Consider the following 15969-nt stretch of genomic DNA (forward strand, 5'->3'; position numbering starts at 1 on the left):
ACCCCCTAAATTTCCTTCACACCCAGCTTGAGGAAGACCCCAGATTAGAGGAATATTTTCCTTATTGCCGACTTTACGTTTTGCGGAATTCCTTGGGATAATAATTGAGCCCATGTGTGCTCGGTATTCCGAGGTGTTCCCCTTTTTGGTGGGATAAAAATGGCACGTTGTTAGAGCCATCAGGGCGGGCACAGTTTTGACAAATCTGTTTTCTTTTTTTCTTCCTCTTCATCTTCTGGCTTTTTCACCACAATCCCTGGAACGTTGTTTGGAATTAATAGAAGGGGATTTTTCCTTTTTTTTTTTTGGGTCAGATGTCCATGTGGGAAGAGGCGGAGGCTTAATTGAGATCAAATAAACAAAGTCACCTGTGAGTGATTTCAGCTTATAATGAGACACATGTTCGCTAACACGAGGCCACGCGCACACATATACACACTCACCCCCTCAGTTTGATAAGCACTAAAGCAGGTGTTTGTATCACTCCCTGAAATCCGGCCATATGCCTCCACACTGGCACTGGCTTTTTGTCCAAACACACACACACAGACTCACCAAGGATTAGCCTCGGCTTCTCATAAACTCCATGACTCAACAGTGAGAGCTTGTGTTCTGCTCCCCTATGCAGTGACCCATCATCCTCGATCCCGCTCCCTCTGGCTTTGTGAGTGCTCCGCTCTAACCGCGAATGAATAGCCACTTGTTCAATAAAACCCGGGACGCTGCATGCTTAGGTATCACAGTTGTCTGCACGGTATTATTCTAAGTGCTAATAATAAGAAAAGCATCAGGACACTGTCTGACTTCTCCGCTGCTCGGCTCAGACGGTTCTCTACCTGTGAGTGGTCTGCGGAGAACTGTGGGAGTCTGACTTTGATTCATGTCTTCCTAATTGTAATAGACCTGAATCCCCTAAAAAACAACATGTGGATAATTCTTATGCACACACAGACACACACATATACAGAGGCTTGTGTGCATGCACCCACAGGAACACACACACACACACACACACTCCACACACAGGTAATTGTGCCCACCTGGGAAAACATCATTTAGTCAGGCGCCCCTTCCTTCTACTAACACTGCTCTTACAGCATGGATACGTGTGTGTGTGTGTGTGTGTGAATGTGTGTAAGTGTGACCTCCTTTAGCCTTTGTATGCTCTGTGATCCCAAATTGCATTTGACTATCAACACTCTCTAAGCCCTAAACCATCCAATTACAATACTGTATTATATAAGCTCAGCAGTTCAAGGCTTTGGGGGAAAAAGACTGTGCTTCTCTGTGCAAACAACCAACCACGTTGCATCGACCATCTGTCCTACCAGATATCAAATACATACTTAATTTACGCTGAGAAGGAGAAAATAGCTTTCTGTTGTTTTGGTTGTCGTCTTTTCTCTAGTTGCCTCTATAGGTGCAGGTTAGTCCATATATATTAGTGATTTTAGTTATTGTAACATAATCACCAAGGCCTGGGCTGACAGCCACCGTGTTTAGGTCAAATTCCTTCACAGTCTGCTGGATGTGAAGTGCTTTAAGCTACATAAATCTGCGTGTAAGCAACTACTTCAAGGCTTCAAGACACAAACATCTCACAGTGAAATTTATTGTTTTTTCACTTATGTGCTGTATAATGGCTCAGGAGGAGGAGGAGAATGGTTGAAAGCACCCAAGCAGTGATGGATATTCATCTGTTCTACTTGTCTACCTAACAGCTATGTGTGTGTGTGTGTTTGTGTGTATGTGTGTCATGTTTTCGGAGCTTTGATCTGACTATGATGCATTATAAGTTGTGTTTAAATAAAAAAGTTGCAAATCTTTGAATTGACTTTCTACAAAAGTCGGCAAAATAAAATAAAAATACATATCTTTTTATAAACTAGTGTTCAGCGATTGTATGTGGCAAGACAACATAATTAAAGGAGTAGTATGATAGTTCGGGATATATGCGTATTTGCTTTTTTGTTGCAAAGAGTTAGATGAGATGATCATGTCTGTACGTTCAAAATGAAGCTGGAGCCAAGTTAGCTTAGCTTAGCACAGAGACTAGAAACGGGTTAAACAGCTAGCCTGGCTTTGTCCAAACTAACGTAACAGAATTTGCCTACCAGCACCTATAAAGCTCACGAATTAGCATGTTTTATTTTTTTATTTTTTTTATTTAATCCATACAAAAACTGAACTGTAAACACATCATGAGTTATGTGCCGGACTATTTCTTGGCCTGGTGCAGTGACGTCCTGCAGACTTGAATGGAACGTATAAAAGAAGGAAGGGTCATTACGTCTGAACTCACATTGGTGCCAAGCGGGTGGTATTCTGCATGTATTTGATTGTAATAGGGCATCTTTGTTATCAATAACTAACAGTATTGGGTAAGTTACTCAGGAAGTGTAATAAGTGACTTTTTACTTATTGGTCCTTTAAAAAATAATATTACTTGGCATCAAATATAAAACGTTACTCATAAATATTACTATAATGCTTTGCCCCTCCCCCCATGGTTGAAAGCAATGTGCTGCTTGCACAAAGTTTACAGCTGACGACAATGTTCTTTGCATCTTTGACTGAGACAAACTCAAAATAATAACAATACTTCCAGCGGTTGAAATAAGCCTTCCTCTACTTCAGGGCAAAGTCACACATGTGCAAATGCAAGTGAGTGGCCACTGCCTGCAGAAACGATATTCACCTACAAGTTCACCAAATTTCAACTCAATGAATATATAACATAAAACAAATTGTGTTCTGGTAACAGTAATGCAGCGTTACTTGGATTAATAATATAATGACTTTTTTTGGAAATTGTAATCCCTTACACTACTCGTTACTGGGGAAAGTGATATTACAGTAAGTGTCCAACACTGATAACTAACCAACCATCAAACTGTAATATTTAATAATATTCAGGAGGGCTAACATTAGCCAGCTCTCTCGATAATGTTTCCTATTATTGTCAGGAAGTGGCGCTAATCGCCAAATTTTATATGCCACTATAAATCTGGACCTTTTTATACGGGTTCTTGCAAAATTAGAATAGTGTCACGATGATGTAATGACCTTTCCTTCTTTTATGGGTTCCTTGGAGACTTGTTGTCACTGTGATGTTGCCAGGCAACCAACAGAGACTTCAGGAAGTCATTATTATTTCCCCAAATGTCAAAATATTCCTTTAAACATGCACCAGTGACTCTGATACCTCATGCGTCTTTGCCACTTAGATGGTATTTTTTATTATTCTAACAACTTAATTTGTGTCCTCTGCCTATACACACTGTGTTAGCCGCCTCAGTGACGGACCATATACTGGCAAAAGGTCAAACTGACAGACTGCAGAACGGTTATAGTATCTGTGGTAAACAGAGAAAAAACACACCTTATACACATTAAGTCAAATAGATTTCAAAGTTTTGGTACCATAATGTATTGCTGTATCGAACCTTTTCTTTCACACCTAGTATTGTGAGTGGAAGGGTCAGGGGGTCAAAAAATTAAATGGGTTCTTCTTGTGAGTGCAAAAGGTAGTTTTCTGCAGAAAAAAAAAAAACCCGAAGGAAATAAAGACCGATAGTTTACTGCATGGATGACTCCAGCAGTGACGTAAAGGCCAAGAGTCTCATGGCACCTGCTGTGCTCCTTTTAATAAGCACAAACTGATGCCAACACCAACAATCACACACACACACACACACACACACACACACGCACACAAGCGTGAGCATGCCAATAAACATGGGTAGGTGATCTGGGCAGGCCTCAGCTATCTCTGGCATCTCCTGTGCTCTGGTGGCTGCTGTGCCAGGCTGCCCAGGCTGCCATACCATCTGATACAAATTGACACCACTACCAGCTGTTGCCTAACCTCAGTCATGTTGGTATATCTGTCCGTTTTTTAAATGCACGATGAGCTTGTTTGCTTCCTCGCTCCTCCACAACACTGACCCCCTGCTACCATCTCCAGTGTGTCCACTTGCTGTGCAGCCTGTCATCATCTTACAATATAGTCTCTAAATCCTCAAAGATCCATGCGATGTGTCTTTATTTCTCACTTCTCCCACCCTTCTATTTCTTGCCCTTATTGCTTTTATTGACATTCACAACTTTTCATTATAGGGGATCCTCTGCTGCCACCCACTGGTTTAAATAGTTATTGTTTGCAGATGCACTTTCTCCTACATGGTGATGGACATTTGTGTGCCACTTTAAATGATGTAAAGCTACATATCCATTGTGCGTTTGAATAATTGTCAAAAAATAATATGATGGACTGAGGTTGAGGAGCAGCTGGTAATGATGTGAGTTTGTGTCAAATTCATCCATTTAATTTAATCCCTCCAACACCTAAAATGATGTGTCACCAGTATTGTAAAGCTGCCATCTTCTGGTCATATAATGCCAAGTCATTATAATAAAGACTTTTGCTGTTATTTGAAATCATAATAATAATAATCTTCTCGACATACATAACATAAAGACGTATGGGGCTTCGTTACAGAGCAAAGTGTTAAGCTGACCTTTCATGAGAGCAGCAGCATGTTGTGTTTTTGATAGACACTAGTCTCTAGTTAAACAGTACAAACTGACACACAGATGGATAAAGAGAGACATTGGAGAAATCCCAAATAGTGCTAGATAGTGATAGTGGTAGAAGTTATAGATTTTCAGCGACAAAATATGCAAAGAATTGGAAAGTTTTAATTACGCTTTTTTCATACATTTGCAAGGAACACCTCCTAAATACAGAGGTCAAAGCCATCCATAACTATAGAAGTATAAAGGTAAGAGCATCTTCTTTACCGATGACTATACAATTAATTAAAGGTGCTAAATTCGAAATTCAGAGCATTAAAGGTACACTGTGCATGATTTGGCGACATTTACTGGTCTGGTTGCAGATTGCAACCAACTGAGAACCCCTTCAATCCCTATCAAAGACTGCAGTAACGTGAGCTGTCGTGTACAAAACCGTGGTAACGCCATTCACCTCACTCAGAGGTTATCCTTACCATAGTAATAGTACTTTGGGAGCAACGGAATCAGACAGTGGCTGCCGGTACCACGGTTTTACACGCTGCGGCTCACATTCCCGCAGTTTCACAAGCGTGTTGGAGAACTACGGTGGCCTCCAGGTAACGTAAAAATGCGAAAGCCTCTTTCTCGAGCCAGTGTTTGGTTTGTCCGTTCTGGGCTACTGTAGAAACATGGGGGACTCTGTGAAGAGGAATCACTCCCTATGTAGATATGAAGGGTCATTCTAAGCTAATGAAAACCCAATTCTTAGTTTTAGGTGATTATATGCTAATGAAAACATAGTTATGAATATCATATTCTATTTTTACTAATAGATTCCCCGAAATGTTACACACTGTTCCTTTTAATATAGCAGCAAACAACAAGAACTCCGAAAGATGCTACTACTACTACTTATTTATTCATGTACAATGAAATTATATATTCAAATAATAAAAAAAAATGTTGAAATGTATCTAAATCCCCAAACGACCCCACCATATAGCGAAGCAACATCTGCTATTTCTCACATGACCATGTAGACTAGCCTGCTGCACGTGTCTCTATTTATCTTTGTGTCACCTTTTACTCTTTTAATCAGAGAGCTTGCCAAACAGTTTATCAAAAACATATGCTGCAGCTTCCATGACATATTTTGCTTATAAAACGGTTACCAAGCCCCATAAATACATCTCCATTTTCCCTGATGAGGCAGCAATAGACGGAAAACATAAACCTGCACTCGTTCTGCTGTTTTTGCTGCCCGGCCTGTTGGTTTCATGTGCTCTTGAGGAGTGAGCAAGTTAAGGAGGGGAGACCAAACGCCTCGATTTCCAGCTTAACAAAAAGCAACTTCTGGGCCCTGATACCAAACCTGATCAAACCAACACCGGCCCTAACATTGGGGATGGAGGTGAGGATGCTGAGGGACATGGTGGGTGGAGCAGAAGGTGGAACTGAGGACTATGGAAGCCAGGCTGAGGGAGACAGGCAGATGAGCAGAAGTTTGATCTCCTCCTCACTAAAACCAGCTTGGAGGAACTGAGGAGAGATCACACTGCTACGGAGGAGAGATTGAGAGCTGGTGAAAAACAAGTGGAAGAAATTAAAGTAAGCATGGAGCTGGGTGTTGATCTTTAAAACCAGGCTGCTGAGCTTTTGTCCAGAAGACAGAGTGACCGTCGGTGGCTGACAAGCAGGATGGATGACTGGATGAAGTTGAGCTTACATCTGAAATGGACAGGATGAACGCTACTGAGAGCTGAGTGGATATTCTGATCAGTGCAAAGGTGGCATTTTATGCTGCTTTGACAGACTCAAAAGATGCAATACTCCAACAGTCCTAAAGTTCAGCAAGGTCTTCACCAATGTTGGCAACGCCTACAGTCCAACCACTGGCTTCTTCACTGCACCGGTGAAAGCAGTGTACTATATTAGATTCACAATATGGTTTTCAGACAAGGAGGGCAGCATGGTAGTGCAACTGTTTCACAACGGGAGAACCATAATGTTTAATTTCCAAAGCAGGTATAATGGGTATTTTGAGCATCTGTCAAATGCTGTTAGAGTTGAATGTCGGTGATGAGTTACATTTGGTCCTCCCAGAAGAGCATGCAGTCTATGATAATGTAAACAATCACAGCACATTTAGTGGCTTCTTGCTTTTCAGTATTTGATGCCGATCTAATACAATTTGGAACAATCCATCAAAATTGAATAAATGACGAATACGATAAATTATTACCGTGTTTTTGAAGGCTACTCTGTCAATGTAAAACATTTACCATGTAATCATCCAAATAAATATTTTTCATCTCTTGTACACTGTGAATATTGTCATTTATTTTTTCTTGTGTCTTATAAATTTCCGCTGTTTGAACTTACATGTTACTATAACACAAGTTTGATTGTCAGGTCCCAAGATGTCCACAAAAACACCTTATATTTTGTCCAGAAGATGGCAGTCTTAGGATGCTACATGCACAGATGGATGTGTTATTTCAGTGGTTCTCAACCTTTTTCCTTAAGGGACCCCTTTTCTATCATTGAGTAAACTGTCGACACCTGACTAAGCGATATATTTGATGGATATGTTATATTATATTCAATTCATAACAACAACAATACAGAACACCTGATAAACTGTACAATTAACCCAAATAGTGAAACACAATAACTGCAGGAAGTTTGTGTAAAACGAGTGATTTGAAAGAATTTTGAGCCGATTATTTCCTGTGAATAGAGATGAGTTTTCCTGTTATTTTTTAGGGACTTTTAAATACAATTCTCTGTATTGTGTATTTTTTTTTTTTTTAATTTTCAGCAATCATACGTACTCAATAGGCTTCTTTTTTGAAAAACTCCGTGTTTTCTTCTCCCTGACGCTTGGCCATTATTCTATCAGCTCTTTGGTTGTTTTAACTGCGTACTTTTCGAATGCAGGACGAGGCTATTTATAGCAGAGAGAGAAGGCTCTGTGAATATAACTTGATTTCAGGTCTTCACCGTGCCCTTATCCTGTTTATATCTTAAATAATAATCCAAACTTTAAAAATAACAATCTCTTTTAGTTTTCTTAACATTAATGAATGAAATGCTGAGATATAGGCCAACTGTATACATTTTAAAAAAGGAGTTGTCTTACACCCCTTAAAATCAAGAAGGCCTTGTGACCCCCCCGTGAAGCTTTGGCGACCCCTAGTGGGGGTTGGGACCCCCATCTTGGGAACCAGTGTGTTAGAGTGGGACCTGGGGAGAGTTTCTGGATGGTAATGACATGTACAGTATATAGTGATGTAACATAAGAGAAGGAGTGCTGTTTTTTTGCAGAGGGCTTGATGAGATCTTCAGAATAAATAACTTTTAAAGTATAAAGAAAAACATCATAAATACAGCTGTATATGTCTCTCCATTGGCTCATATATCTGTCCAATATTTATATATAAACAGACTGCTGGAATGCACAGTATAAACTGTTGATTATAGCCTTCACACTGTTACATTGCGTTAGCCATATCATCCCTGAAAAACAATATAAAGTAAGTGATCTGAGGGTAGATGGGAAACATGATGGGATCAGCTTGTGATTTCTTTCCTCCTCTCAGTCCGTGGACCTTTTTCACATCCCTGTTTTGGGCAGCCGTCCAACAAAACAATTAGCAAGTATGGGAATCCCGGCTCTGCTCTCATGCAGACCCCTCCCTCCCTTCTCTCTATCTCTCTCTTCCTCTCTTCGCTCTCTGCAGCTGGCCCCAGGAGAGAGGCGGCCAAGTTTATTTTCTCCACGGTGGTCCCTTTGAGGTGGCGGCGAGGCCCCTGCCACGCCGCCGCTGATGTATTAGGTGAGGGTCCTTGAAGAGATGTCGGTGGGACTCTTTTATTACTACAGCACTCAATCTTATTGTTCCTGTTATTAAAGGATACTTGGTACTGTCCTTTTCACATGGGCAAAGTGAAGGGAATGAGTTAAGTGTGATTAAAGTCAGTCACATCCCTCCTGATCGTCACTGAAAAGTATAATGACGAATTAAGCAAATAGCAGCATCAATAATAATGTAAATATCTCCATGACAACTGTCCATCTGTGGGTGAAGACCACGAGATGCCATTGAAAGTAGAAAAAAAGCTAGTAAGTGGTTCTTGATTAGCATTATTTTATAAAACCACTATTTTCAAAAGTCAAGAATGACATTTCACGCTCAGTTTAAATAAAATGGAAATATTAAACATTAATAAACCAACGTTATTTTACTTTGTAAAAATGGCAAAATTATCTAAAAATATTCCAATACAAGTAAAAGTCCAGCATTCAAAAATGTCTTAAGTAAAAACACAGAAGTATTATTGGCAAAATATACTCAAAATATCAAAACCACAAGTATTCATTAGGAAGTCTAATGGCTCAAGTCAGTGCTAGATTATTGGATTACTGAGGCATTACTGTGTACGCAGCATTTTAACTCTGCCACTGAGGACACAGAGGTCATGACCTCTGTAATGTTTCTGTGAATGTGAAGGGAGTTTACACTGTACGATTAAAAATAACACACTGGGGTTATTTTAGCCTGATTCCTAGATTAAATATAGATGGAAAATATTTAAACTAGACCACTTTTACATTAAAAAATATATATATTCTCAGTTTTTGTCATTTCTCTAATCTTGGCCACAGACCTGCCTGTAACTTTGTAACATTTAGACCACTAACTGTAGTTATAGCTGGTCATGGTCAAGCTCTTTTGTTGCATATTGATTTATAACAATGTATCATTATTGTATTATCTCATCAAAGGTTATGTAGACTAAATATAACCAGTATATCTGAGTACAATATTTACCTTTGAAATATAATGGAGTAAAGCAGTGATTCTTAAAGGGGGGTCCGGGCACTCCATAGCACTCTGTCAGTGCGTCCGCAAAATAATTTGCTATAAATTATAAAATTGTGCTGTATCATTAAAAAGTGCATATCTACAGATGGGGACTATTTGCGGCAATAAAACAAGCCTATTGTGTCCATTACTCCCACAGCTGACACACAGCAATAAGCTCATTATTTCTTTTAAATTGAAACACTTACTGAAAGTCAGCTTTAGACTGGTAATTATGAATGTCTGGATTTATTAGGACTCTGCCAGACTTGCTACTGTTCATTTTCTGAAAGCTTATAAGATCAATTACTTGAAATGTAGGCTATAAATGCTGTCAAGTTGAGTCCAAATGCAGTTTTGAATAAAATCACCCTCTTTTTAAAGGTATATAACTGGTATCAACATTCAATAACATTGCAAATGTCCTCGCTGCCGGACTAATAAAGAATTATCTCATCTTATCTTAACATGATTCAAATTGAAATGTTTCCGTTTATCACTATAAATAAATGAAAGAATGAAAGACTTTATTTCGAACATAAACATAAATAAAAACAGATACAAAATAATAACAAACAAAACAAGAGTAATAGTGTCCGAAAAGGAGTAGGTAGAAGTAAAACTTATATTTCCCTACCCCTTTCTCACTTCTCCTCTAATAACTCATATATCATAGAATGATTATATAATATAATATATAAACTATCCCAGATTTATTTACATCCCAAATTAATATATGAACAGCATCCGGAGTTTATTTACAACCCACATATTCATCCGGAGTTAAAAAGTAGATATAAACCAACTCTTATCACAACTCTTCCTCAACCATATACCTCCCAAAAATATATTTTTCGTATAGCTTTTTAAAGTGATTTATATTTGTGCACCGCTTCAACCCATCACCTAACCCATTCCACAGATCTATGAAACAGGTCTGAAGTATTTTGGTTGAAAAACGTGTAGAATACAAATAGTTCCAAATGGCATCTAAGAGTATAAATGGTAGTAAGAATATGCTTAATCAGTGGTACAACTATGAGGGGGTCGTTGGGAAATTTTCTCCCCTGCAAGGGGTCCCTGGCCCCAAAAAGTTTGAGAACCCCTGGAGTAGAGGTAAAATAAATGATAAAAAAAGACAAGTACATGACTCAAAGAAAAATAAAGCAATTTTGCTTGTCTGTAAAATAGTACAAATGTAATATTAACATCAGGTTTGTATATTTTATGTAATAATTATAAGTCATTTTCTGAAAAATTACCTCAAATCAAGTTCTGGAACCGAACAAAAAACACATTAACTGTCAGCTAAAGCAGTCAAAATGCAAAGTGAAATTATTTTTTTAAAAAAATGCCAATTAAAGCAGAAATCAGGAATACTCAACCTTTATTGAAAATTTTAAAAATGAAAAAAAAAAGAGGAATGAATGTAAGGAATGAAGGTTATGCTTTCTTACCCAGTGAATGCATGCTGTTAGAGAGAGTATAGGCCTACACTGTAAACAATTGCTGTTAATTTACAGCAGGATTCCAACAGTATTAACCTGTTATTGCTAAAAACAGTGCTTTACTGTTAATAAAAAAGAAAACCTGTTAAATTACGCTCATAGGCCGTTTTTTTAATTGAACTATAATGCATTCTTAAAAAACAGCACTTTACTGCTGATCAACTATCTAAAGTATCATCAGTAACAGTTTCATGCAGTATTTTTTTAATTCTGGGACCTGATCTGCTCATGTGAGGCTTGTACATTGTACATGATTGAAAAATCAGTGAATTAGCTTTATTGTTCTTCACTCACATGTTGTTATGGTTTGCATTCTGTGCTTGTAGCCAGCTATAGACAGACATTTTGGGAAAAGTGTCAACAAGTCTATTATAGCCTTTTTCCTAACAAGTGCCTTTAATTGTATTTAGTGTGACTATTCCTATGTCTGTAACCTGATAAGTTTATTCATCTAGGCCAAAAAAATAATGTTTATTAAAATGTATGTAAAAAATACAACTTAAATAGTGCATTAAAACAAATCAGTAAGATAATGTAAAAGAAAGGTGAAAAACAGCTACATAATGTATCTTTAAACAGTAAATTAACTGTAAAATACTGTGAAATTAATTAAAAAAAAACCAGTTCAAATAATATTTTTCATTAACAGTACAAAGCTGTAAATTTCAGCGACAGTATAATAATGTTAATTTTACAGTAACATAAAGGCAACCCTGCTGCCAGTTCTTTACTGTTATTTTACTGGGAAATTCTTAACAGTGTAAGTGTGAGAGATATAGAGATGGACAGAAAGGGGGAGAAAGGAGGGATTCCATGTAAAACAGAGAGAGAGAGAGAGACAGAGGGGCCTCGTGTCAGACTGCATAAATAACTGTCTGCATGATGTAAACAGCGGTCATAACCCGAGCGAATTAAAACAACTGGTCTGGGCGGGATTAAAGCTCAACCAGCAGCTTTTCTACAATTTTTAAACTGTCTAAAAAAAAAAAATCTCCTGACCTCCTTTCCTCTCTTCTGATTGGCTGAATCCTAAATAGTCTATCCAATCAGCACAGTTAATTATCCTAAATGTAATTATGGGCTCAAACTCATATTTGTCACTCATTTTTATTGTGATATTGTTTCAGAAATAAATATGTGAAGTTGTTGGCAGTGAATAAAGCAAAAGCTTTACATAATTTATGGCCTAACAATAAAGACATTTAGAAGTGGAATTATACTAGCTGATCATAAATGGTAATTTTTGGTGCATTTATCAATGAAATTGGCAGGGAGATAAACTTAATTTGACTTGTTTAAACTACAAGAACTGCTTTTAGGGTCCCAAATAATCTTTTGAAGGTTTGTTTATGTAATGACAACCACGTCCAACTGTTATCTTTTAGAAAAACAACAGAGAGAGACTTATCTGGTGCTCAGGTTCTGCTATTCTGAAGGAGTGGAGTGATAACAGAGGTTACTATAAAGGTCAAAGCATCGGCCCACACACACAGGGGAATAAAACAGAATTAAACGGAATAATAATAATAAAAAAGTACACAAGTTGTAAAAGTGATACAAATATATTTTATATACAATCTGTACAACCATTTGGACACTTTTCATGTGCACATCCATCCATCATGAAACAGGCCTGCATCAGTAAAAAAAAAAAATGCATCTGCAGAGTATAAAAAAAAGCAATTTAAAGCAGTTTATCTTTGAACCAGCAAAGACAACGATATGTGGCAGGATGCATTAAATAAAATCGTCTTTACAGGAACGAAGGAGAGACTCTCTCCGTTATTCCCACTCAAAAGTCTGCAGAGATGAGACGCGCATGTCACAAGTCACAGTTTTGTCTTGTCAAATCATTGTCCCTTTTTTGAGGTGTCCTGCTTGGTTTCGTCAAGACGCAGTTGTTCCACATAACCTCGTTGTGTTCAGCATCTCCTTCAACTCGTTCTCCGGTTTACCTGCAACCATGAAAGGCCACGTCTGCGGAGGGAAATGCATTTAATTATAAGACCAACAGCTTCTTAGAATATAAATTCATCACGTCATTAAAGACCCATTATGTGTCAATTAATCACCTGTAAAGGATCAGTTGAGAACATAATGAATTACAGGCGGGAATCATCAGATGTTTACGCATTGAATGAAAAATGTTTCTTTGTTATGATACAATGTTATAAAATGTACCTCATATAGGCTTAAAAGTGAGATTACAGTGTTTTCCCGATTGTTTTCTTATATCATGATAAAATATTTCTAATTATTTGGAGATATTAAGTGATATCTATAGCACAATTATTGAAGCTTTTTTCATTTATTCATTTAAGGCCCAATGTTGTACTGCATCATGCTTTATATCGAATGAAATTAGGCTAATTGTGAATTATGCTTCATAAAGGGTGATAATTGCTTCTGAGTCAGATTTTTTGCCTAAAAACAGTCACCATAAATAGCAATTGTTGCTTTTACCCTCTCATGCACCTGCTTCACAAAAGCTATCACCCTCATGTGTCACCTTGGTACCAAGCATTTGAGGCCTATAACATGCTGCAACCAAAATCCTAATAAATATATTAATTCCAGTGGTGCATCCTTGAATAAAAAAAAAACATCAGTGACTGATGTTATTATTAGGCAAACTAACCATAATTTCAACAAAAGTCCCATTTTTCATGCACTATCTGCAACCATCTTGGACTCAAACCACTGGCGCACTTACACTATACAGCCTATATACCACTTTATAGACTGCACATATGCACATATTACATTTATTTATTGACGGACTGCATACACTATGTTCACCCATTCACTCTGTATCTTTTATATCTCTATTATTGTTTTTATAATTTTTGTATACCTTTTTACCTCTCCTGTGTTTCACTCTGTTTGCTGATGTTGCTGCTTTGACACCTGAATTTCCCTCCGAGGATTAGTAAAGGTTCATCTTATCTTATCTTATTTTTCAGAATGTGGGCCAACCTTTTAAACTTCACTTTAACTGTCCCTCACATACATTTCTTTCTCTATACCATAAATAAACTTCCAGCTGTGTTTCCCCTCCACCTTCACCTCTCTATATCCCCATGCAGTCTCACCAGGTTAACAGGGTGGATATATCCATTTTCATATTTGTCGTTGGCCAATATCTGCACCTGCTTCACAAAAGCTATCACCCTCATTTGTCACCTTGGTACCAAGCATTTGAGGCCTTTAGCAGTCTGCAACCCAGATTAAAAAAATCCTAATAAATCTATTAATTCCAGTGGTCGTCCTTGAATAATAAAAAAATAATCAGTGACTGATATTGTTATTATTATAGGTTTTGAATGTTGAGGTTGTTTGTAAAGCTCATCTACTTAAAAGTTGGTTTATAGACTGTTGTAATTACAAACAGTGGATTGCATATATGAAAACAGCCTTGAAAAAAGGGAAAAAATAAAGTATATATATATAAAAAAAAAAAGATATTGTTATTATTAAACCATCTAACCATAATAGTTTTTAAAAAATCACAATTTTAAGAATGTAGGCCAACTTTTTAAACTTCACTTTAACTACCCCTCACATATATGTCTTTCTCTATACCATAAATAAACATCCAGCTGTGTTACCCCTCCACCTATCAGCTATCACCCTCATTTGTCACCTTGGTACCAAGCATTTGAGGCCTATAACAGTCTGCAACCCAGATTAAAAAAATCCTAATAAACCTATTAATTCCAGTGGTGCATCCTTGAATAATAAAAAATAATCAGTGACTGATATTGTTATTATAAGGCAAACTAACCATAATGGTTTCAAAAAAAAAATCTAACTTTTTATCATGTCAAACTTCACTTTAACTATCCCTCACATTCTTTCTCTATACCATAAATAAACATCCAGCTGTGTTACCCCTCCACCTCCACCTCCACCTCCACCTATCTATGCTCACCAGGTTGACAGGATGGATAAATCCGTTTTCATATTTGTCGTTGGCCAGTATCTGCCTCAGGTGCGCGATGTAGCTGGACGCCAGACGCAGCGTGTCCAGTTTGGAGAGCTTGGTGTCCGCAGGTACCCAGGGTAAGGTGGTCTTCAGCCGGGAGAAAGCTTTGGACAGGACTCTCATCCTGGCTCTCTCTCTGGCGTTGGCTGCGTTCCTCTGCACAGGTTTACCCTCCTGCTGCACAGCCCCACCTTTGGATGCACTTTTCCGGGTCTTCCGTTTCTTGCTTGGTGCGTCGTTTGTGCCCTCGCAGTTGGAGGAGCTCTCCTCGGTGCTCTCCTCGTTGGAGCCGAACTTCAGGATGCCGTCCAGGAGCTCGTCGTCGATGTCGCTTTGAGACCCAGTGGACATGGTGAACTTGTCTCCTGACCTGGAGCTGGGTTTAACACATGGGAGGATGAGGGTGGACAAAAACACACTACAAGCCTTTTGGAGATGGTGTTCATCTACTGCTCACTCTGCTGTGAAGAGAGGAGCAGACTTTATATCTTCATATAAAGGCTGCAGAGGGCGTTACCTCATGCTGGGAGGAGACACATGGTGCTGGTCTATAACATGCTGGTCCACAAAGGGTTCCCAAGGGACCCTGGATGGATCCCCAGGAAAAATGCAGAATAGATAGTTTATTTTAAGTATCCATCCCTTTTGGAAAATTGCAAAGAGATGGATTAATTAGACCTATAAAAATCATCTTATTTACACAAGGAGCCCCTTGACCTTTTTAGAAACTTAAAGGGAGACCTGAATATTACTTTGTGAGCTACATAATATGAATGACCTAACTGTAAAGTCTGGTGCCTATACCATAACTATATACACTCGTACTTGTGTTGAAAAGGAGATTGACACCTTTCAACCTTGCACAGATTATTTATTATTATATTTTTCTATTTATCTATCTGTTAATAATATGGATATTCATGGATAATTACATAAGATGTTGTGGCACATGAGTTGTTTCTGAATGTTAGTTGTACATGATTTATAATGTGTATTATGTTTATTGCCTTAATTTCCTAAATTTATGTACAATATAATTGTTGTTATGAGGTTTAAGAGCTATGCCTCCCTCGTGTCTCATACAAAGTGC

The 15969-nt window shown here is 38.0% G+C and overlaps 1 protein-coding gene across 1 annotated transcript; it reads right to left on the bottom strand.

Moving 5' to 3' along the window:
• Positions 1–11982: 11982 nt before the first annotated feature.
• tcf21 (transcription factor 21) lies at positions 11983–15339 on the bottom strand. The gene is made up of 2 exons (XM_037750074.1): positions 14826–15339; positions 11983–12871 (listed from the first exon to the last, which is right to left on the bottom strand). Exons 1-2 carry the CDS (start codon positions 15228–15230, stop codon positions 12782–12784), a joined length of 495 nt encoding a protein of 164 aa, XP_037606002.1. The 5' UTR covers positions 15231–15339; the 3' UTR covers positions 11983–12781.
• Between the last annotated feature and the right edge of the window lie 630 nt (positions 15340–15969).

Source organism: Sebastes umbrosus, chromosome 18 (assembly GCF_015220745.1).
Source record: "Sebastes umbrosus isolate fSebUmb1 chromosome 18, fSebUmb1.pri, whole genome shotgun sequence".
Lineage (NCBI taxonomy): Eukaryota > Metazoa > Chordata > Actinopteri > Perciformes > Sebastidae > Sebastes > Sebastes umbrosus.